Source organism: Pongo pygmaeus, chromosome 15 (genome assembly GCF_028885625.2).
Source record: "Pongo pygmaeus isolate AG05252 chromosome 15, NHGRI_mPonPyg2-v2.0_pri, whole genome shotgun sequence".
NCBI lineage: Eukaryota > Metazoa > Chordata > Mammalia > Primates > Hominidae > Pongo > Pongo pygmaeus.
Genome location: NC_072388.2, coordinates 99608466 through 99631962, shown reverse-complemented (window position 1 = coordinate 99631962; position 23497 = coordinate 99608466). Strand labels below are relative to the sequence as shown.

General features: G+C 58.4%; 2 protein-coding genes across 16 annotated transcripts in view; one reads left to right on the top strand and one right to left on the bottom strand.

Moving 5' to 3' along the window:
- Nucleotides 1-10042, top strand: part of BEGAIN (brain enriched guanylate kinase associated) — a 49807-nt gene extending 39765 nt beyond the window's left edge. For 4 of the 11 annotated variants that reach the window (XM_054449015.2, XM_054449011.2, XM_054449016.2 and 1 more), the window contains 5 exons: nt 749-910; nt 2229-2295; nt 3229-3336; nt 6613-6696; nt 7874-10042. In XM_054449015.2, the coding sequence (XP_054304990.2) occupies nt 749-910; nt 2229-2295; nt 3229-3336; nt 6613-6696; nt 7874-9220 (1768 nt within the window). In that variant the 3' untranslated portion in view covers nt 9221-10042. The remainder of the gene's footprint in view (nt 1-748; nt 911-2228; nt 2296-3228; nt 3337-6612; nt 6697-7873) is intronic. The other 7 variants (XM_054449022.2, XM_054449021.2, XM_054449018.2 and 4 more) reach the window with 5 other exon arrangements.
- Nucleotides 10043-16885: 6843 nt separating this feature from the next.
- The window catches only part of WDR25 (WD repeat domain 25), a 155184-nt gene continuing 148572 nt past the window's right edge, over nt 16886-23497 (bottom strand). For all 5 annotated transcript variants that reach the window (XM_054448334.2, XM_054448332.2, XM_054448333.2 and 2 more), the window contains 3 exons: nt 22596-22766; nt 17982-18122; nt 16886-17372 (listed from right to left, as the gene is read on the bottom strand). In XM_054448334.2, coding sequence (XP_054304309.1) covers nt 17151-17372; nt 17982-18122; nt 22596-22766 — 534 coding nt within the window. In that variant the 3' untranslated portion in view covers nt 16886-17150. The remainder of the gene's footprint in view (nt 17373-17981; nt 18123-22595; nt 22767-23497) is intronic.

Here is a 23497-nt window from a genome sequence, read left to right as displayed (position 1 = left end):
CTGCATCCTGGGGTCCTACCCTCCAGGAGACCCCATTCTGGGGGAAGAAAATAGAGCCTTAAGAACTGTCTGGGCTTCTGGAAGGCTTCCTGGAGGAAGGGGAACTTGAGCAGGCCAGGACCTTGCCAGGTTTCCCGTGCTGCATGCAGCCATGGTGGCAGACACTGCCTGGGCATGGGCCATTGCCACCAAACCTCTCTCTGGCCCAGAGAAGTGACCCAGGGTCCCGGGGCCACACAGCCGTTTTGGGGAAAACAGGTCTGGTCTTGGGCGTGGCACTGCTGACTCTGGGCCTCAGCGATCCCAACCTAGCACTGTGGAGGAGCAGGAGTGAGGGCCCCAGTCACCTGTGCCACCCAGGGCCAGCTCTGTGATAGACAGCCTGGGTGCTGATGGGCGCTCTTTGTACCTGGGTCCTTTAAACCGCCCCCAACACACTGGCCAGGTTCTGGGGTCAAAGACTCCTCCAGCCACCACCAGGGATTTACCTGTGAGAGGGGCACTGGTGGAGTCTGAGGAACCGCCCAGGCCAGACTAGCTCAGGGTCAGAGTCCCTGACTCTGGGGCGCCGTGGTCTTCAGTGACGCCCGGGAGGCTGCGTGTGTGTGAGTGTGTGTGTGTGTGTGTGTGTGTGTGCGCGCGCGCGCAGGTACTCGCGTGTTAGTGCGGCACGCCCCGGCTGGCCTGCGGGCCTCAGTTTCCCCCGCTCAGCGCCGCGGCCCGGCCCGCCGCCGCCATGTCGTTGCAGCGCGCTGCAGGAGCAGAAGGGCGAGCTGCGCAAGCGGCTGTCCTACACCACACACAAGCTCGAGAAGCTCGAGACCGAGTTCGACTCCACGCGCCACTACCTGGAGATCGAGCTGCGGCGCGCGCAGGAGGAGCTGGAGAAGGTCACGGAGAAGCTGCGCAGGTGAGGGGCGGGGCGAGGGCCGGTCCGGGGCGGGACTGGGCGGGGCGAGGGCCGGGGCGGGGCAGGGCCCGAGGCCCGGGAAGCCGCACGCGGTGCTCCCCTCTTACCCTGGCTGTTGACCCCACTCAGATGGGGAGTCCAGAGGTTCTGGTAGGGGAAGCTCTTCCTCCAAAGTCACACTGTGGAGCAGCTGAGCCAAGATTTGAACCCGGCAGATCTCCAGACCCAGACTGGTCCACCCGGGGCCCAGCCATGGTCCCCTGGGTCCTGATGGGAAAAGCTGTGTCTATCCCGGAGATGAACCAGTTTAGGGACCATTCCCTTGAGCGCGTACGGGCTAATGAAGTGTCGATCCAGGTGTGCCGGACTCCCTCAAACACCAAACTTTTCTAAAAGCAGTTTTCTTGTGCACATTTAAAATGGATGTTTTTCTGAAATGTAATATGCACTTTCCCATCTTCTTAAACAGAAAATGCAAGAAGCATGCAACCTTTGCTGTTCGCTTGATTTGTTTTAGATATTTGTAGAGAATAGGCTGGTGTTGCCCCCAGGGAGGACTTGCCATAGGGAGAGGGTTTGTCCCTCTCCGAACAGCCCCACCTCCTGGGTGTTTTGAATGTCACCCTCCATTCATGTGGAAACCAAGCTTCGGCAGTGCAGTCAGACCTCAGTTAAAATCTGGGCCCTGCCAGTTACTGCTTTAAGCAATTAAAGTTTCACCTCAGTTTCCCTATTGGCAAGACAGGGGCCATAACACGATACACAGGTTGTCTGAGGCTGGACACCATCCCCACGCCCCTTCCCACCAGCAATGGAATCTCCAAGCACCTGATTCCCACCTGACACTCAGCTCCACTCCTTCCCAGCAGAACCAAGTCTTGTTCACTGTGATGTCTCCAGCCTCACCCCAGGGCCCATCACATAGTGTTAAGTTTCTTCCCTGCTCATTTGCATTTGAACTGTCAACCCCGTAACAGGTGTGTAAGAATTGTGGGTCAAATGTGAGTAAACTGGCTCCGCGTGCGGATGGGACAGAGTCTCTTGTGAATAACAAGCCTTCCCATCTTCAGGGGGTCCCGGGATGGAGGGGGAAATACAGTCCTGGGCCCTGGCCTAGGAAAGGCTTCTACAAAAGTTTGCTTTAATGGGATGTTTTCTGCTGTGTGCAGAGGGGCACACATTCCACCAGGGTGAAGCTGGTGGGGTGAGCTCAGGAGGTCCAAATTCAGCCCCACCCTGCTCAGCAGGCTGTGCGGCCATAAGGGTCGTGGGAGGGACAGGCCTGGCATGGCAATGACCCCATTGCCTCCTGCGCCAGGATTCAGAGCAACTACATGGCACTGCAGAGGATCAACCAGGAGCTGGAGGACAAGCTGTACCGCATGGTGAGGCCACCACGCAGCACCCACTCCCCCACCCCCCACCTCCTTCCCTGGGGGAGCCACCCAGCTGACACCCCTAGGCCACTTAGGAGCTGGGACACAGGTCTTGCTGGTCCCACCCCTTTCTCCACGGAACATGTGCAGCGGGGTGGGTGCTCTCAGGCTAAGGAAGTACTTGGGTCCAGGGCTGCCCTGTGCTGCCTGAGCAGCGAGTGCGAGCACTCCAGCTTGAGGGTGTGTAAGAGGGGCTATGGACCGAGGACATAAACTGGGAACAGGCCCCCCAGTTCAGCCTGCCGGTCCAAGGACCTGGGCCCAGGAGGGAGGATAGAGAGGCCCGAATTCAGGCCCTGGGTGAGCCAGAGGCAGGTTTGAGCCCCAGCTCCGCCTCTCATGGGGACCCCTCTGTGGGGACCCTCACACCACCTGCAGATGACCTCAGTGGGGTCGCCATTTTCTCTGTGAACACACTGCTGGGACATGTCCAAGAGGGGCAGGGTGTGGGTTTCTGATGCCACTCCCTCACTAGGATGAAGAAGTTTCCTTTCTGCCTGCGTGCCTGGACACAGGCCCTTTCCTTTCTGAGCCTCAGTTTCCCAATCTGTCCAGTGAGGTGGGCTGGGCTCTATGCCAGGCACAAGTCATCTGTCCTCCATCCCCACTCCCAGCTCCTGAGGCAGGACACTGTCACCTCTGTGTTGCACATGAGAAACTGAGGCTCAGAGGCAGTGATGTCCCCAAGGCTGTGTGGCTTGGCAGTGTTGGACCCAGGAATTGAACCAGGGTCTGTCTGTGCTCATAAACCCCACACCCTTGGCCCTCTAAGTGTTTGTCATTCATGGCTACAAGGGACAAAACAGGGGGTGCAATCGAGCAACTGGGTTGGCCCGCCAGGAGCCAACCACGGGCCTCCTCCCCCCACTGTCCCACCCCCAGGGCCAGCACTATGAGGAGGAGAAGCGTGCGCTGAGCCACGAGATTGTTGCCCTCAACAGCCACCTTCTAGAAGCCAAGGTGACCATCGACAAGCTGTCGGAGGACAACGTGAGTGCCGCGCACACTTGGCCCATGGAAGGCTGCTGGTGGGCCCAGGCGAGGGCTTCCCAGGATGCACTGGGAGGCACATTCTGACTCTGAAGGGTCCTGAGCTCAGCTGCTTCGGCCCCAGCCTCAAGGGGCTGGTGCAGGGTACAGGTGGATGGACAGGCCGGTCAGGGCTTTGAGAAGGACCTGGTGCAATTGGGGAAGGATGGGGCTGTCTCACTGAGGACGCCAAGGGTGTCCTTAAACAGACCCTCTGCTGTAAGGACTTGAGCTAGGGGATGCGGGGCCATATTATCCCATTCAAGGCAAGGCTTCCTGACCCCAAGGCGGGGTCATGGCCACTCAGGACTCCTGCCCTTGGCCAGTCCCAGTGTCGCATCACAGCCGTGTGGCTGCCCATGGGGCCTAATTTCAGGGACCCTGTGAGATGGGCCCACTTGCCCTCCACAGACCCCGGACAGCTGCCTCTGCATTCACGAATTAGCTTCTACTCCTTGCCAGACCCTACTAGGCTCCAAGATTATGGTGTGAACAACACAGGCAAAAAAAAAACACCTCTGCCCACGTGGAGTTCACATCTGAGTGGGGCAAACTCTGGGGTATGTTAGAAGTGTGAAATGCTGTAGAGAAACAGAAAGCGAAGAACGGTACCAGGGAGTCGCCACCTGTAGGGCCTGCAGATTTCAAGAGGGTGCTTCTGGAAGGGGCTGCTGGGCCAGGACCTGAGGGAGTGAAGGAGCCAGCCACGCAGACATCCGTGGGAAAAGCATTGCTTCCAGGCAGAAGCAACCGTGGTGTGCAGCTGTATCTGGTTAACTTGGAGGATCCCAAAGGGGCCAAAGAGTGCCCAGGGGGAGGGGGAGCCAGGGTCTGAGGTCAGAAAGACCATAGGAGACAATGTTGTAGAGGCTCCTCTCAGAAACCTGGGCTTTATTCTGAGTGCAGTGGGGAGCCATGGAGGGTTCTTAAAACAGAGGAGCAACGTGATTGCACATGTAGCTTCCCAGGGCTCACGTGGCTGCCATGCTGGGAACAGGCTGTAGGGACGAGGACAGGAGCAGGAAGATCAGGAGGAGGCCAGGGCCATAGTCCAAAAGATGATGGTGGCTCAGGTGATGGTGGAACTGGGCAGAGGGCTGGGATTCTGGTTGTGTTTTGAAAATAGAATCAACAGGACTAACCAAGATTTAGGATGTGGGTTGTTAGAAGAAGAGCTGAGTCCAACCCAGCTACAGGATTCAGAGCCCAAACAAAAGGAGTTGCCTGCCATTTCCTGGCTGGGGACAGCTGGGGAGGGACAGGAGCTGGGTGGGAGATACACAGGAGCCCTTGGAGCGGAGATGTCACCAGGGCAGCAGAAGGCCCGGGTCTGGAGTTGAGTGTGAAGGCCGGCATGCCGGCGGAGACTGCCGAGGCAGCATGCAGATGAGAAGCAGGGAGGCCCCAGGACGGAGTAGGGACCAGCAAGGATGCCTGGGAGGGAGTGGCCAGTAGGCTGGGGGACACCAGGCGAGTATGGTGGCCTGACAGCCACTTGAGAAGGGGGCTGCAGTCAATGCCCTGGCCGGCTGGCTTGCCAGCTGCTGAGAGACCAGGTCAGAGGGCCAAGGAGAGGCACTGGGATTTGGGGAACTGGAGGTCGCTGGTGGAGTGGAGCAGTGGTTCCAGACACAGGCCACCCTTCTAAGGAGTGTGGCTCTAACAGGAGGACAGGAGGACATGGGCTCGGGACAGCAGGTGCTACTTAACGTGACAAGGCCAGGCCCCTTACGTAAGTGGACACTAGTCCTGGGGGCCTCTCTGCAGGGTTGGAGCACATGAGGAAACTAAGGCATGGCCAGCTTGAGTGGTTTCCCAGGTGACCCAGGTGGTGTCTCGCAGACGGAGCCAGAACTCAACCTCGGGACTCCTACTCCAGCAGCCCCGGGCCCTGGGCAGCCAGAGTGCTTGCCTCCACCTGTTCGCTCTGCCAGAGTGTCCCGTGAGCATTTCCTCCCCGAGCCAGCAGCTGCGGCTGCTCAGGAAAGGCTCCCAGCTGTCCCAGAGCTGGCCACCTCAGACATGGACAGCCCAGGGGCTTGGGTACTCAGCCAGGTGCCCCAGGGGCTATGGGCATGGCACCGGCTTCCCAGTGGTAGCCGCTCCTGGCTGTGGCTGGTGGGGCTCTGTGGCAGACCTGGGCTGGCTGGGCAGTGCCTGCAGCCCTCTGGTGCCAGGGGCAACCGGGTGACTGGGGTCACACAAGGGGTCAGTTCTCAGGTCTCAGGCAGCCGTGCTGTTCTGTTCCTAGGAGGCCCCGGGGGCACTGAGAGGGGCTTGGCGACTCCGACTCCCTCCACCGTGTAGGCCAAGTTGGGGGCACCAGCCTTCAGTGAGGGAGGCTCCAGGGCCGTGGTGGGGGGACAGAAAGGTGCCTGTGTCAGAGACAGCCTTGCCTGGACAGCAGGATGCCTGGTGCTGGTTGGGTTGGGACTGTGGCCAGCCCTCGCCAGGAGCAGCCATGGGGCAGCTCAGGTGGGTCACAGGGCCTCCGGGCCACCCGAGGGCTAGCTGTCAGAGCCCTCGCAGTGGGGACCCCGGAGAGGCAGGAACGCAAGCCCCAAACACAGGCACATGCAACAGAGATTTTCAGTGGCGAAGCCACACCCCTTGAGTCCTACTGTTTGCATCTGTTTTCAGCTCAGGAGGCTGAGCCAGCACCCGCCTGGGCCTGGGGTCACACACCTGCCCGGTCCCTGCCCAGCCCTGCAGCCACACTGTTTCCAAGCCACAGTCTGGGAAGAGGGTTGTGAGCAGCAAGTCTGAAGTGCGGGGTGGAAGGTGCTGGGGGTTCATCCTGCCTCCCATTCCTGCCTGGCACTCCCACCCAGTCATCTTTGGAAGGACGCCGGGAGCCCGAGGGACAGGGACAGGGAGACCAGGCCTGCTCTACGAGCCTGAGGGGCCCCTGGGAGCTCAGGGCCATTGGGGCTCCTTCTTTGACCACTGCCCCCCACCTTGTGGGAGGTTCCCCTCTTGGCAGGGCCCCGAGGGCACCAGCTAGGGCAGCGGCAGGGCCCTCCATGCTCCAGCAGCCCCAGGTCAGAACGAGGCTCTCATTTTGCAGGCAAGAGTGTGGAGCCCAGAGAGGGCCGGAGCCAGCAGTGGGTCCCTGTTCTGCTGAGCACACAGCAGGCCCTGTGCACACCACTGCCCCCGCTGGCCACTCGGCGCTGGTCAGGGCGGCAGGGCCTTGGCTGGGGTGAGTGGCGCCGATCGCCTTCTCTTGTCTTTTAGGAGCTCTATAGGAAGGACTGCAATCTAGCGGCCCAGCTGCTGCAGTGCAGCCAGACCTACGGCAGGGTCCACAAGGTGTCTGAGGTAACGTGGCCCCGCAGCCAGGCCCTCCCCGCCCCGGGACCACCGGGCTCCTTTTGTGCCAGTGCCACCCCAAAGCCATTTCCCATCTTTGAGGAGGAAGATGCCGGCTGAGCCTGAGCCTCCTCTGTCCCCCTTGCTCCTGTGGGGTCATGACATTGGAGGGGCCGCCAAAGGCACCCCCACCTCACACAGCCGGGCAGCCCCTGGCCCTCACCAGAGTCCCTTTGGCCCACCCCGGCTGCCGGTTGCCCTCTGTTTCCTTTGGGGGGCTGCTCCAGGTCCTTGCTTCCACTGAGCGCTGACACGGCAGAGTGACCTTTGTGGAGCTTCGCAGGAGCCTGTGGCTGGGCACGATGACTGACAGTGCCTATTTCAGAAAGAAAGCATCAGGAAAGAGGGCGTGGCTGAGGCCACATGGCAGACAGGTAGCAGAGCTAGGACCCAGAACCAGGCCTGTCTGATGCCAAGGGAAGATGGGCCAGCGGCCCACCCCTGCCCACCTATGGTCACCGCACCCTGCGCGCCCCGCTCCCCGACCCTCCCCTCACGTGCAATCTCCCAGCCAGGCCCGTGTTCCTTTCCCCTGGTCCTGGGCCATGCCTGAGAAACTCACAAAATAGATCAAACAGTAGCGGGACACCCCCACATGGCACCAGGCACTCTCAGCCCTGGCCCTCAATCTTTGTTGCATCTGAGTCTGTCTTCTTCAGGAGCGCTCCAGCAGCATGACTGGGGGGCTGGGGAGTGGGTCATGCCCCCAGTAGAACCCATAAAACCCACGGGCCTGGGAGAGCAAGTCAACCCCTTGCTGGGCACAAAATGGGTGGGGTGGAGGGGGTGGGGGTGGAGCCTTGAGTGGGGCCTGAATCTGACCTGGGTTCCGGCTTCTCCAGGCGACTGCAGCTTCTGGGCTCTCCTGGGCCCAATCAGAGTGGGGTGGGGAGAGGTGACCCAGGATCCCCAGGCAGTCACAGCACCCACACCCCTGGGAGCTTGTTCAGTACAGCGTCCTGGATCCAGGCTCCCCCTGGTGTGATTTGAGAAGCCGGGAGGGCCCCGCTCGTCTGTCTGCCTGTCTGTCATGGCTAACATCAGTCCTCAGCTTCAGGGCCAGGGCTAGGCCGCCATGCTAACAGTGACCCTGTACCCGCCGTCCCCCTCCTCGCACCCGTTCCAGCTGCCCTCCGACTTCCAGGAGCGCGTGAGCCTGCACATGGAGAAGCACGGCTGCAGCCTGCCATCCCCACTCTGCCACCCGGCCTACGCTGACAGCGTCCCCACCTGCGTCATTGCCAAGGTGCTGGAGAAGCCGGACCCCGCCAGCCTGTCCTCCCGCCTGTCCGATGCCTCGGCCCGCGACCTGGCCTTCTGCGACGGGGTGGAGAAACCAGGCCCGCGGCCCCCCTACAAGGGAGACATCTACTGCAGTGACACAGCCCTCTACTGCCCGGAGGAGCGACGGCGAGACCGGCGGCCTAGCGTGGACGCGCCCGTGACCGACGTGGGCTTCCTGCGGGCCCAGAACTCCACTGACAGCGCGGCCGAGGAAGAGGAGGAGGCCGAGGCGGCGGCCTTCCCGGCGGGCTTCCAGCACGAGGCCTTCCCCAGCTACGCGGGCTCACTGCCCACGTCCAGCTCCTACTCCAGCTTCAGCGCCACGTCGGAGGAGAAGGAGCACGCGCAGGCCAGCACGCTGACCGCGTCGCAGCAGGCCATCTACCTGAACAGCCGCGACGAGCTCTTCGACCGCAAGCCACCCGCCACCACCTACGAGGGCAGCCCGCGCTTTGCCAAGGCCACGGCCGCCGTGGCGGCCCCGCTGGAGGCCGAAGTGGCCCCAGGCTTCGGGCGGACCATGTCACCGTACCCGGCCGAGACCTTCCGCTTCCCGGCCTCTCCGGGTCCCCAGCAGGCCCTGATGCCCCCAAACCTGTGGAGCCTGCGGGCCAAGCCGGGGACCGCCCGGCTCCCCGGGGAGGACATGAGGGGCCAGTGGCGTCCCCTGAGCGTGGAGGACATCGGCGCCTACTCCTACCCGGTGAGCGCCGCCGGCCGCGCCTCACCCTGCAGCTTCTCTGAACGCTACTACGGCGGGGCCGGGGGCAGCCCGGGCAAGAAGGCCGACGGCCGCGCCAGCCCGCTCTACGCCAGCTACAAGGCCGACAGCTTCTCCGAGGGGGACGACCTCTCCCAGGGCCACCTGGCAGAGCCCTGCTTCCTGCGGGCGGGCGGCGACCTGAGCCTCAGCCCCGGCCGCTCGGCTGACCCACTGCCCGGCTACGCACCCAGCGAGGGGGGGGACGGGGACAGGCTCGGGGTGCAGCTGTGTGGGGCCGCCAGCAGCCCTGAGCCCGAGCAGGGTTCCAGGGACTCCTTGGAGCCAAGCTCCATGGAGGCCTCCCCGGAAATGCATCCTGCTGCCCGCCTCAGCCCCCAGCAGGCCTTTCCGCGGACTGGTGGCTCGGGGCTGAGCCGCAAGGACAGCCTCACCAAGGCCCAGCTCTACGGAACCTTGCTCAACTGAGTGCCTGCGTGCAGGCCTGGCCGTGGGCCCCTCCCCGCCAGCCCACGTGCCCCAGAGGGGCCGGCCTCACCTCTCCCCAGCCCCCGCTGTTCCCCCGCCCCTGCCAACAACGAGGAGTCTGTTCCTCCCCGCACCTCCTCTCCTCCCCAACCCTGTAGGCCTGAGAGGAGGATCCCCCACACCACGGTGTCCACCCAGCCCCGCCCCGTGGAACTCCACTTAGAACGTTTTTCACACGTCCTTCCCCCATGTGAGAGGAGCATCCCCCCTTTTATAAAGCGAAACTATTTTTATAGAGAAAAAGGGTCTTTCTTAACGCACTTGGCCTCCAGCTCCCTGGACGGCTGCCTTGGCGTTTTCAACACAAAGCTCCTTTATTTTTTGGGTGAGGGTGCGTGGGGCCTGCCCCTTGGAAGGGAAGGGAAGGACGGTGTCCTGTGGAGACCAGACTCTGCAAGTGGGGAGACCACCCCCGCAAGCCAGTGACAAGGGAACCCTGAAGTTGTGTCCACGAAGAGGGAGCTGAAACAAATTCGGGGCTATGAAGTATTTTAAAAATCCATTTTTCGCAGTGTGGCCACCACACCGCCCTGAGCCCTCCCACGGCCCATAGTCCCGGGTGGGCCGGGATGATGCCCCAGTGCGGCCGGTGCTCATCTCCGCCCCCGGGTCCGCCCCCTGACACCGTCTTACTCTACCTCAGACATGATGAGGCCCTCCATTCCTGGTTTCTGTAGCTTGCATTCCTGTTGTCTCTGATGCATGCCCTGTCAGTTAGTACTGTATTTTGCATTCATTAATAAAAGACACCGGTGGAAAGAATCTGGGTTGGGCTGTTTCTCCTCCTCCTGCCTTTTGGTCTCGGGAACCTGGGGTCCCTGGTGTCCCTCCCCAGCCTTGCTCTCTGCAGCCAAGTTGGGCCCCTTAACCCCACTTCACACCCCATCCCCATAACACCCCGTCCCCACCCGGGCATCCAATGTTCCTATCTAGGGTGTGGATTCTCCTGCTTTTCCCAACCCACTGGATACAACAGCTCTTTCATCTCATGCTCCTGCGCACTGCCCCACCGATTTCCTGGCCCCTAATCCTCGTGTCTCAGACTTGGCTTCTGCTCCTTGAGATGTACTGGGGCTGCGGTGGAATGTCGGCAGGTGGCCTTTTCCCTGGGCACAGGGGATGCTGCCGCTCTGCCCGTCTTCCTGCTGGTATTGGGAACTGGCTGTCAGTCCAGGAGCCGCTCCATTGGTTAGAAAAAAAAATTGCTTTCTTTTGCCCAGCTCTTTAAGATTTTCTCTTTGACTTTGGCTTTCTGCGGTTTCCCTGAGGTGTGTCTGGGTGTGGAGTTCCTTCTTAGGAATCCTTCTGAGGATCCTCAGGGAGTCACATCTGTGGATTGGTGGACTTCACCAGTTCTGAAAAATTCTCAACTATTATTTTTTTAAAAACATTTCTCTGCCCATTCTCTCTGTTTTCTCCCTCCGGGTTTGTTTCCCAGACCTGTGCTACCTCAGGCCTGCAGTGGCCCTGTCACCCCCCACCATGCCCTGTGCCACTCCAGGCCTGCAACGGTCCCTATCACCCCTCTCCATACCCTGTGCCACCCCAGGCCTGCAGCGGGCCCTGCCGCCCCTCCCCACACCCTCCGTGGTTGCTGCGCTCTCCCCGCTACACTGCGCATCATCTGTCTTCCAACTCACTAATTCTCTCCTGTGTCTATTCAGCCGCCACACACAGCCGCTGAGCTTTTCGTTTCAGTTATTCATGTTTTTCATTTCTGGAGGTTCCACTTGGTTGTTTTACAAATCCACAGTGCCACTTTCTTAGCTTCCCATTCCCTGGAGATATTTTCCAGCTCGTCTCTTATTTCTATCAACACAGTGGGCACAACCATTTCACAAGCTGGTCTGGGACTGGACCGTGTGGTCTGTGCAGGCCTCCTCGTGGTTCCCGCTCCGGCGGCCCTGTTTCTCTGGACGCCTGCTCATCTTGGACACACGCTCATCCCTGCCCTTGAAGAGGTGCATGTGTGGGTTCAAGGCTGAGGATGGAGGCCCCTCCCCAAGAGGGCCTTTATAGCTGTCTCTGTAGGTGCCTGGGGGCATGTCCCAGTGAGGAGCACCTCACCCAGGTTCGTGTCTGGAGGTTCCCTGGCACGTCTGGCTTTGTGTGTAGCTCTAGCGTGGCTCTGCCTATGGTCAGACCACTCCAAGGAGAGTGGGCATCAGCCGTGGCTCCCTGCATCCCTGCCCTTCCCCTTCCTCTGCAGAAGAAGCCAGAGCCAGCCAGGCTGTGTCTTCTCCAGCCATAGCTGCCACCCCAGGAAGCAGCCTCCCTGAGCCGGAGGAAGCTTGGAGAGGTTTGGGATTCTGTTCTCCTCTCTGGGGCCTGTGGGCAGAACAGGGGCTACAGCCCTCACTGAGCTGGGGGCAGCCAAGAGGATGGGAGAGAGAAATAACTGGCACCCGGTGGGCAGAGGCATTCCCAGAGGGGAACCCAAGCTTCAGCCACCCCAGTGTCAGCTGTGAGATTTCTGTCACCCAGACGTGGGAAAGCTGAGGCCAGAAAGAGGGGTGCCCTGGCTCTCCCACCTCTAGGTGACAAAGGCCCCGCCCAGGTCTCACTCCTGGGGGCTACCGAACCAGACATACCTGCCCTAGGCGGCAGCCTTGGCCCAGATCTGGGGGGCCAGACCCAGGGTGTTGGCCCCCACATTGCCACCTCAGAGCCTGCGGCCCCCGAGATGGCCTCCACACCTCACAGGGCTCTCCTGCCTGGACTGCAACGCCTGCCACAGCCGGGCCTCCAAGGTGTCCTGTTCCCGGAGCAGCCAGGACCATTAGGTCCTTGCCTAGGACTGGGTAGGGACGGTGACTTTGGCTGCAGAGCCAGGCAGCCTTCGAGCGCAGGAGAGAAGAGGAAGGAGAGGGTCCACATGGCTCGCAGCGGCAGGGTCAGGCTGACACCCCCGGGGTGGGGGCCTGCCTGCTGTACACCGCAGTCAGGACACTGCTCCTTGTGGTGCTGAGGCTGGGGGACCTTGGTTCACTATCCCCAATTCTCATGGCTCAAAGCTGGCTCAGCAGGGCCCTGAGACTTAGGAGCACCTGTGGCTCTGACCGGTGGCTCTTCTCTCACAGGATCCCTTGGGCTGGGTCTCAGTGCCCCCCTCCTTTCCCTGGTGCTGTTGTCAGCTGGCAGCCTCATGCTGGCCTCAGGGACCTGGCCCTGCCCACAAGGAACTCAGAGGTGGGGGAGGAAGGCAGATAGTGTAACATTCAGCTCAGGGCTTCCAGAACACAGGGCCTGTAGGCATCTCAGAGGGGAGGGCCCTCACTGCTCCAGGAGGACGAATGAAAGGGGTCAGAGGAGAGGATCACTCTGGGTATTGAAGGATGAATAGGAGTTCAACAGGTATTTTAGGCAAATGGAACAGAGCCATGAAAAGGCACAGATCTGTGACAGCTGGAGGGTTCCAGAAACTGTTCAGTGCTCCTGTGGGGCTCTCCAGGGGCTGAGCTCTGGAGCTGGCAGTTTCCCTCTGGATCTGCCCTTCGATGTTCTGCACTTGGACTGTCCCCACAGCTGAACGGGAAGTCTTGGACAGTCCCCATCTACCCAGGCAGCTGGCCTTGGCACAGGGTTCCCTGCTCCACCCCTGCCCTCTCCCTGCACTGAGATCCTGCCTTGCCTTCAGGGAGGCCCTGTCTGCACATCCACCACCTGCCCACACATCCATGTGTGTTTCTCCTCAGCTCTCAGCAGGGCAGCGCAGGGTTGGGCTCTGCCACCAGTTGACAGTGTCACATTGGGCAAGACCCAGGCCCCCTGGCCAGCTTCCCTTGCTGGAGCCTGAGGACATTCATCAGTGCAATTTCCAGGGACACTCTAGGCAGCTGGGTCTCCCACTGTACAGAGAACCAAAGTGAGGTGGAGGTGGCGCCCACGGGAGGCCATTTGGGAAGGGATCCCAGGTGCAAAAAGAGCTCAGGCTTGGGGTCAGAGGGCCTTGGGCACAGCTCCCTGCCCTCAGGGCAGCAGTTTCCTCTGCTGGACAGTGGGGATCATGGACACCCTGTCAGGAGCTGCGAGCACCAGCTGCACTCAGAAAAAAGTCATGGCCACGCCCGGCACACAGCAGTGCAGCCAGCACACACAGCCTGCACGGCATCTGGAGGTGAAGCCGTTTTTCTCCACGATGGCTTCGGATCTGGCATCTCAGATTTTCTAGGAGAGGATGAAGGTGAACACTCAGCCCCAGGAAGGTGGGTGGAGGGAAGAGACCATACTCCTTTTTCATTCCTGCTCCAAGTTTTCTAAATTTAGCTTTCTTATTTTAAAACTGCAAACGGTGAACTCCCTGACACCTTGCCAAGGATCAAAGTCAGTCTTTAAGAATGTTCTTTGGAAGAAAGTGTTTGGAAAAAGAAATAGATAAAAGCATGGTGCACACCTGCCATTCTTCCCAATAAAATGACCTAAAAAGGGAAGGGGCTGGCAGCCAGCTGGCTCCCACAGGGGCCTGTGTTGAGAAATCAAACCCACAGAGGGTGGAGCTAAGTAACCGCCACAGTGGGTTTTCTGCGGAGCCCTGGGTGCCCCCCTCCACCGCCCTAGAAGGGTCAGAGCTTTGGGTTGGTTCAAGGCCACCAACTTGGAAAATAAATGGACTTCAGGTGCACAGAAGTGGATGGCGTTTGTCCCAAGTGAAGTTGGGTGACAATCTGCAAAGTCCTTTCCTTTGCCTCGTCTCTCCTCATCCCCACAGGCCCACTTTACAGATGAGAAAACAAGGCTTAGAGAAGCAAGGCCCCTGCAAAGGCCTCGGACCAGCAGGAAATGGCCCTGGGACATGAGCTGGTCTCCTGGCTCCAAGTCCCACAGGTGGCAGGCTGTGATGTGTGCCCAGCACAGGAGCAGGGCCAGGAGCCCAGGTAGACAGGAAGCCTTTCAACAGCTATATCCCAGCCCTCGGAAGCCTGACACAGTGTCATCTGTGACTGATGCTCATGTTAAATCAGTGGTAACACAAACATATCACGGTAGGGAACAATCAGCAAACGCTGCGATGAAATTCTCCATCACAAAATCACCATCAGGAAGGTGGAAAACCACTGGGGTTTGTACTGGGTCAGGAAGCAGAGCATCTGGACTCCAAGGTCTGGGGCTGGCAGTGAGGTGTGGGGATGGGAAAGGCAAATGAGAAACGACCTGAGAAGCCCAGGCCTCCCTCCACCCCTGCAGCTTTCCCTCCCCCATGTGTCTGGGTTCATTCGCACAGCATCCATTCATTCCACAAACACGTGCTGAGGCCTGCTCAGGCCTGGAGCTGGGGAGACACACCCTCATGAAAATACTTGTAGGAGGGGCCTGCACTTGGGGAGGAGATTACTTTCCATGCTACAAATCACAGTTCCCACCACACCTGCCCAAGGAGCCTGGGTGTGGAGCATGCGTGTGACAGAAGTCAGCCAATCTGAGTCCTTCCCTGGACTTGTCCAGTGGGAATGAATGAGGGCGGCAGCCCCAGCTGGTGGCTTCTGCCGTGAGATTGAACCTGGAAAAGGCCAATGCCCAGAGAGTGACAGGGACAGCAAGGGTAGGAACAAGGCCCACCACCCCATGGCCCACTGAGGCGAGGTCTGAGAAGGGAGCCACATTTGCACTCTGCCCTAAACTGACTCAGCTCCTGCGTCAAGTGGTCAGCTTGACACTAAGTCCCAGCACCCCTTCCTGAGTGCCTATGACACACAGGCCCTACCGGGAGACACAGACCCAGCCTCATGATCCCCACGAGATGGGCATTATGTGTTCTCGTTTCACAGAAGGAGAAACTGAGGCATTGGGAGCTAGGCAGCTTGCCCAAAGTCACACAGCAATGAAGGACACAGACAGGCCCACGTCCTGTCACCGGGCCATGCCTGCAGTCATTTGTGGAAGGCCCACTCTGTGCCGGGGCCAGGCAACCAGCAGGGAGCAGGAACCCCAGCCCGGGGCATGTGCTCCACCACAAATGCATGTGTGGGGCATCAGTGGGGTCGGGGGCTCTGTGGGGAAAGGGGGCTGAGGGTGAGAGGAGCTTCCACGAAGACACTATCCAAGCAAGCCCTGAGGGAAGGAGGCTGGGGGAGGGGATGGTGGGCACAAAGGCCCTGAGGCACCATCAGCCTGCTGGGTGGGGGTGATGGGGTGGACCCCAGAGGTCATAGGAGCTCCCCTGTCAGAGCAGGAGGAGAAAGGGCAAAGGCCAGAGGCGTGACAAGAGGGAGGCCCCAGCAGCCACATGGGGCAGAGGGTGGGGACGGCCCATCTCCCACGCCAGCCTCAGCACCACCACCCCCAACCGCCTTGCTCAGGCCAGTGGCAATCTTCACTTTCCACAGTGACCAAGCTCGCCGGGCACGGGGTGCAACTCTTTTCACCAAAACAGCCATTCTTGAGCCTAAAAGAAATACACAGAAGGTGCTCCCATTGTGGGTCATGAGGACCCTGCCCCGACATGGGCCAGGGGATCCCACTCACCCTGTCCTCAGGGCACAGTAGGGGGACACTGGGGCCGTGCACTCAGCACCCTCAATGCTCAACTCCAGCTTCCCCACCCACAGACAGGCACACAGTAGGTGCTGTAGACCGGATGCCTGCCATGTGTCAGGCTCTGCGGTGACTGTGGGGCAGGAAGGCTCAGCCCTCAGAAGCCCCACCTCGGGGCCTTTGCACAGCTCCTCCCTCTGTCTGGGATACCCCTCCCGCAGAGCCCAGGGATCCCAAGGACCCCCTGGACACACTGACACACAGGTCTTCACCCACCAGCCCCAGGCCAGCTCCAGCCCCCTCCCAGGACACCCCCACAGACTTGACCTTCTCTGACCCTAGCTGTGAGCCTACAGGCTGGCTCTTCTAATGCCTGGCTTTACAGATGCGGAGATGAACCTGGGAAGAGGAGTGGTGCCTTGCCTCGCCTCAGCTACGGTGACAGTGGAGCAGGGACAGAATAGTGGGGAAGGGGAGCCAAGTGCCCACCTCCTCCTGCGTCCCCCACTGCTTTGGCCCATGGGCGGCCTCCTCACATTCTCTGTCCTTCTCCACTGACTCCCCTGCCAGGGACACTGTCTTCACCAAGTTGAGGTCTGCCTCCTCCAGGAAGCCTTCCAAGGTACCGGTGGGCCCCACCCTCACCTGTCAGCAGATCCCTGGGCTCCTGGAGTAGCCCCTCAGTTACAATTCTGGTGGGGGTTCCATCTAATCAGCCTGTGCAGGCACCTGAGGAGCCAGTCCTCCTCCCAGCCCAGTTCCTCCAGGCTCCTCAAGGGTCCCTCACTTCTCCACGCGGCTCCCTCACCAGGCGGGCACACCTGCATGGGCAGCACGCACAATGGCGGGGCAAGAGGCTGCCCAAGGGGCCCAGGGCTTGGGCCAACCAGGGGCCCAGCTGGCCACAGTCCTGGGGAGTGCAAGCGGCTGGGGCCTGTGAGGCTGGTGGGGCGCTGAGCTCCAACAGAATCCCTGAGGGCAGATCAAAGACCCAGACCACCCCCACTTCAGGACTCCCTTGCTGGGACCCGCAGAGTGGGGCTGACCCCATCTCAAGCTCGCACAGTTCTCTCAGTCTCCAGAGGTCCAGCAGGCCTGGGAGGAGGGAGGCAAGAAGAAGCTGCTAATGCACACTTGTTGCTGAAATCACTTAACAAACAGCAAAACACACATTTATTGGGCATCGCCGGCTGCCCGCCAGGCGCTTTCACTAGTGTAGTCCTCACACTCCTGAGCCAAACAGACTTTTCTCCCCACTTTACAGATGAGGAAACTGAGGCTCAGAGGGTGGTACCCAGGACCCACAGCCAACCTCTGTGCTCATTCCTCTCATCTACCCTTGAGGAAGAAGGGAGTCCCAGAGCCCAGCTGGCATCGGGAAGGTTCAGTGACAAAAAGCTCAGTGCCAGATCTTCATGTCCCCTCCCCAGGAGCAGGTGGCGAGGACGGAGGGCAGCACAGGGTGGTAGGTGGTGCCGACACAGGCCTGTGTGTGCCCCTGCAGTGTGCATGCTCGGCTGGCTGTGCGGAAGCTGTACATCAGGACCTGGCCATCGGCGCTGCCCGTCACCAGCAAGTCACCGCCTGGAGAGCACTCGCAGCCCACTGAGTAGCCCTCCACCTGCAGAGAGGGACACAGCGGGTGAGCAGGCCGCACCTGTCAAGCCGGGGTGAGTACGCCCATTCTACAGAGGAGCAGGCTGAAGCCCCGAGCTGACGGAGCAGAGCTGGGCTTCGCACCCTGTGTCCCTGAGGCCAAAGCCCAAGTCCCGCCCATGAGGCTGTAGAGCCCTGATGCGGGCCCACATCCCAAGGCCAGTTCAGCAGATCCAGCAGGACCAGCTCCAGCCCAGCTGAGGGGTCTGGCCTCAGTGACAGTCACTAAGCCCCCGGCCCCTTCCACCCCAGCAAGGCTGGCCTCAGTGCGGAAAGGGAAGGATGCAGAAATAATACCCATGACCATTCTGTCCTGTTCCCGCCCCCACTTCTGAGACCTGTCTGTGTGAGCCAACTACTGCTTCCTGCCCAGTACCTGGGGCCTGGGGTGAGGATCAGATGTGGCTCAGGGACTTGAAGAGACAGCCAGCCACATGGCATGTGCTCACCCAGGAAACAGAAAGCAGGATCCGCCCAGACAGAGGCTCCATGCACCCCAGGGCCCATATCCAGGACTGCCAGGAGGCTTGGGGCTGGGGCTCAGCATTCGCCTGGGGTACAAGGACAGAAGTACCTTGTGCCCTTCATAGCGCCGCCGTCTGCTCATCCGGTAGGGCCACACAGTGGAGAAAAGGGCCAGGTAGTTGCCATTGGTCTGTGCCAGGAACACGGGCTCTCTCGGGTGCAAGGCGAGGCTGGGGCAGGTGAACCTCTCCTGAGAACAGCAGAGCCACAAATGGGTCAGAGAAGACACCCCCCACCCGGCACTCTGCTCTGGGGCCTGGGGCCTGCTCCCAGACCCTGGCTGGGTGTCTCCATTGGTTTCCTATCACTGCTGTGACAAATCACCACAAGCTTGGTGGCTCAAGACACACACATTTCACATCACACATTCCTGCGAGTTGGAAGTCTGAAAAAGGCCTCGCTGGGCTGAACTCAAGATGTTGGCGGAGCTGCACTTCTTTCTGGAGGCTGGAGGGGAATCCAGTTTCCTCCACGTTTCCCAGCTTCTACAACCTGCCTGTGTCCCTGTGGCAGGCAGGAAAATGCCCACCAAAATATACCCATGTTCTAATTCCTGAAACCTGTAGAATGTTACCTTACAGGGTCAAAACCAAGGGTCTCTGCAGACACAACTAAGGATTCTGAGATAAGGAGATGATCCTATATTACACTAAATGCAGTCACGTGCAGCCTTATAGAAAGCAAGCCAAGGCTGGGTGTGGTGGCTCACGCCTGTATCCCAGCACTTTGGGATGCTGAGGCGGGCGGATCTCTTGAGCCCAGGAGTTCGAGACCAGCCTGGGCAACATGGCAAAACCCCATCTCTACAAAAAAAAAAAAAAGAAACAAAGAAACAAAGGGAAGGCGCAGAGATGTGACAGACAGTGAAGGTGGTATGAAGACGCTACTTGGAGGGCTGGAGAGATGCAGCCATAAGTCAGGAATGCCGGCTGTCACCAAAAGCCAGAAGAGGGCAGGAAGGATTCTCCCCTTGACACTCCAGAGGGAGCACACCCTGCCAACACCTTGATTTCAGCCCAATCATACTTAATATAGATTACGAACTTCGGGCCTCCAGAACTGTGAGGGAACAAGTTTGTGTTCTTCCAGCCACCAAATTTGTGTAATTTATCACACAAGGATAGAAAAGGAATCTACATGCCCATCTGTCCACCTCCACAGTGAGCCCTTAGGGACAGCCCAGCCCAGCCCAGGGACCCACACAGCCAAAATGCACAGTAAGTGAGGAGGTAAGTGGCCAAATGAGAAAAGAAATGCAGGCACAAACCTCAAAACACAGGGGGCGCAAGATCTCACTGATTCATTGACAGGCAGCACCCCTAAAAACTACCCCCTCAAGCTGGCTTTACATTGTTCTAACTATTGTCCCTAGGCCACACTCTCTAAGTGAGCCCAAACTCAGAGGGCAAAGTGGGGAGCAGCAGGAAGCACAGCTGCAGGCTGATGTGCCCATCAGAGGCACAGAGGCTGCCATGGCCAGATAACGAGCTCCCGGTGTGATGGTACCAGGCTGAGCACCTGCTCCCTCCGCACAGACAGTGTGGAGTGTAACTACAGTTCAGGCACAAGGCACCTTCATCTGCCTCACTTCCCCTGGGCTCCTGGAGGCAGGACACCCTCAGAGGCCAGATGTGCCCCTCCAGCTCCCTGCAAGGGCCTGTCCTGCCCAGTGGGTTGCCCTGGGACACCCTGCAGTGGAGGTCTAGAAGCAGGTTTGCTCAGAGCCACTTAGAACCCACTGAGAACAAGGAAAAGGCAGGGAGGAAAAGAAGGTGTACGCAGGATAGATATTTCATGTACACCCACATATATCATATACACATGACATATAGTTTTAAATTCAGAGAATAGTCTTGGGTTAGTTGAAATCTCAAAAGATGATGATGATGATGGCGGTGGTAGTGGTGACAATGACGACGGTAGCGGTGGTGGTGGTGGTGATGATAATGATATAATAGAGATGGTGGTGGTGACAATCACGGTGGTGATGGTGGTGTGACAGAGATGATGGGGTGATGGTGGTGGTGGCGCTAGACATGCTGGTGACAGTGGTGGTGATAGAGATAGTGTGGTGTTGATGGTGGTGGCGGTACTGATAAGAGATGGTAGTGGTGACAGAGATGGGGTGGTGTAATGACGGCAGTGATCGTGGTGGTGGTGATACAGTTGGTGGTAGTGACAGAGATGGTGGTGGTGATAGAGTGGTGATGGTGGTGCAGCAATAAAGATGCTGGTGACAGTGAAGGTGACAGAGATGGCGGTGGTGATGATGGTGATGGTGGTGGTGATAGAGATGGCGTGGTGGTAAGGATGAGAGTAGTATGGTGACAGTGACGATGATGGTGGTGCTGGAGATAAAGAGGACGGTGGTGGTGGTGGCAGTGATGACAATGATGGTAATGGTGGTGAGTATACAGATGGTGATGCTGATGCTGATGGTGGCAGTGCTAGTGATAATAGTGGTGGTGGTGATGGTGCTGGTGCGGTGGTGACAATGATGGTGATGAGTACAAAGATGGTGATGGTGATGCTGATGGCAGTGGTGCTGGTGATCATGGCGGTGGTGCTGGTGATGACAGGAGTGGTAGTAGTGACAGTGATGACTGTGGTGGTGGTGGGTATAGAGATAATGATGCTGATGGTGCTGGTGTGATGATGACAATGATGGTGATGGTGATGAGTATAGAGATGATGATGGTGATGGTGATGCTGATGCTGATGGCGGTGGTGGTGGTGGTGATGATGGTGATGGTGGTGGTAATGACAGCAGTGGTGGTAGTGACAATGACGACAGTGGTGGTGGTGGGTATAGAGATAGTGATGCTGATGGTGCTGGTGCTGGTGCTGGTGGGTATAGAGATAGTGATGCTGATGGTGCTGGTGCTGGTGCTGGTGATGATGGTGGTGATGACAGGAGTGGTAGTAGTGACAATGGTGATAGTGGTGGTGGTGGGTATACAGATAGTGATGCTGATGGTGCTAATGGTGGTGGTGGTGGCAATGGTGGTGGTGATGACAGTAGTGGTGGTAGTGACAATGATGACAGCGGTGGTGGTAGGTATATAGTGATGCTGACGGTGCTGGTGCTGGTGATGGTGGTGGTGGTGGGTATAGAGATAGTGATGCTGATGGTGGTGGTGCTGGTGATAATGGTGGTGGTGGTGCTGATGATAATGGTGGTGGTGGTGCTGGTGATAATGGCGGTGGTGCTGGTGATGATGGTGGTGATGACATTAGTGGTGGTAGTGACAATGATGACAGTGGAGGTGGTGGGTATAGAGATAGTAATGCTGATGGTGCTGGTGATAATGGTGGTGGTGATGATGGTGGTGATGACAGGAGTGGTAGTAGTGACAATGACGACAGTGGAGGTGGTGGGTATAGAGATAGTAATGCTGATGGTGCTGGTGATAATGGTGGTGGTGATGATGGTGGTGATGACAGGAGTGGTAGTAGTGACAATGACGACAGTGGAGGTAGTGGGTATAGAGATAGTGATGCTGATGGTGCTGGTGATAATGGTGGTGGTGATAATGGTGATGATGACAGTAGTGGTGGTAGTGACAATGACGACAGTGGAGGTGGTGGGTATAGAGATAGTGATGCTGATGGTGCTGGTGATAATGGTGGTGGTGATAATGGTGATGATGACAGTAGTGGTGGTAGTGACAATGATGACAGTGGTGGTGGTGGGTATAGAGATAGTGATGCTGATGGTGCTGGTGATAATGGTGGTGGTGATAATGGTGATGATGACAGTAGTGGTGGTAGTGACAATGATGACAGTGGAGGTGGTGGGTATAAAGATAGTGATGCTGATGGTGGTACTGGTGATGGTGGCGGTGATGACACTGGTGGTGGTAGTGATGCTGATGGTGCTGGTGCTGGTGATAATGGTGGTGGTAGTGGTGATGACGGTGGTGATGACAGTAGTGGTGGTAGTGACAATGACAACAGTGGTTGTGGTGGGTATAGAGACAGTGATGCTGATGGTGGTACTGATGGTGATGATGATGGTGGCAGTGATGACACTGGTGGTGATAGTGATGTTGATGGTGGTGGTGGTAATGACAGTTAAAGCACAGAAGCACTCCCTGTACCTGACACTGTGCTATACCCTTTACAAGCATTCTCTGTCTCTCTTAATTCTCAAAACTATTTTCTAATGAAGAAAGTGAGAATCAAACAGGCTAAATAGCAGGCCCAAGGCTCTCCGCCTTGTAAGGTCCTAGTGAATCCAGAACCTTAATGCAAGTGTTCTAACTGTGGGGCCCCTGCTCTGAACTCCTGGGCTACATCAACTGCCAATGCCACTGAGGGTCAGAAACCCCTTCTGAGTAGCTGGCTGTGGTGGCAGTGGGAGGGTGGGGTTTCTCAGGTTGCACTGCCACGTTCCCCACTGATCTGGACTGAACTGCCCCCCAGACCCTTACCCTGTGAGGTGGCTGTGCTGGCACAAGAAGAGCAGAAGGAGGTTGCATCTGGAAGCCCACAGCAAGCTCTCCATGTGTGCGGCAGGCCGAGACCTGACTACCCCCATCCTGGAGATTTCAGTCCAGCGAGCCTCCTCCCACAGAAGGGACTTGGGACCTCAGACAGACCAGAACTACATGGATACGCTCTGTGGCTGAAACTGACAGCAATGCCAAATGGGATTTCTTACGTGAAAAATCTGGTTGGAGATTTTGGCAGAGGTCCGGAAATCCCAGGCAATAATGGTGCGGTCAGCCGAGTCCCGGGTGGAAGCATCTGTGCTGCTCAGGAACTCGGAGCCTTCCCGGAGGAATAGGATGTCCAAGGTCTGCTGGATGGTCGCCTTGTAGCTTCTCATCACCTGCAAGAGTGGACACCAGTCATGCTGGCAGGCCTGGGAGCACGGACAGGCGCCTACGCAGGGAAGGCCAAGGACCCAGGGGGCAGGCAGGTTTAGTGAAGTTTATGCTGGGCCACACACACCCAGGCTGAGCAGCACCCCCAAGCCATATATGGAATCATGGACCCTCCTGCCCCACGCCCAGTCCAGTGTCTGTCAACTTCTCAGCCCCCCTGCTCTATTGCCACATGGGTCCAGAGAGGCATTCCTATCACCCCTTGAGAGCAGCAGGATCCCAGGGAAAGCGCTAAGGGAAGGGCCCTTGACTCGCCAAGGGCACCTCGAGAGCATGCTGACATCCATCAACACTGGGGTCATGCTTTGAGTGGGTCTTGCTTCTGAAGACGTCACATAATTCATAGCTTGCAAAGTCCCAGATTGTTGTCCCAGAGGAGCCACAGTAATGCAGGAGCAAGTGTGCTTGGGGACAGACCATAAAGCCAGAATCACAGGACATATTTTAGCTTTAACAACACTTTGTATTGTTTTAGCATCATCACCGATACTTCACAGTCTCCTGTCTCATAAACTGACTTTATTAAGTATTGAGCAGTTGTTTTGCTTTCTTAGAGGATTTTATCACATTCAGCTTCTGCTCTCAAGTATCCAGCTCTGGTGGGGGGATGGAGAAGGGTCCCAGTACCAGGACTAGCAAGTAGCTCCACTTAACAAACTCACAGAGGACAGGACTT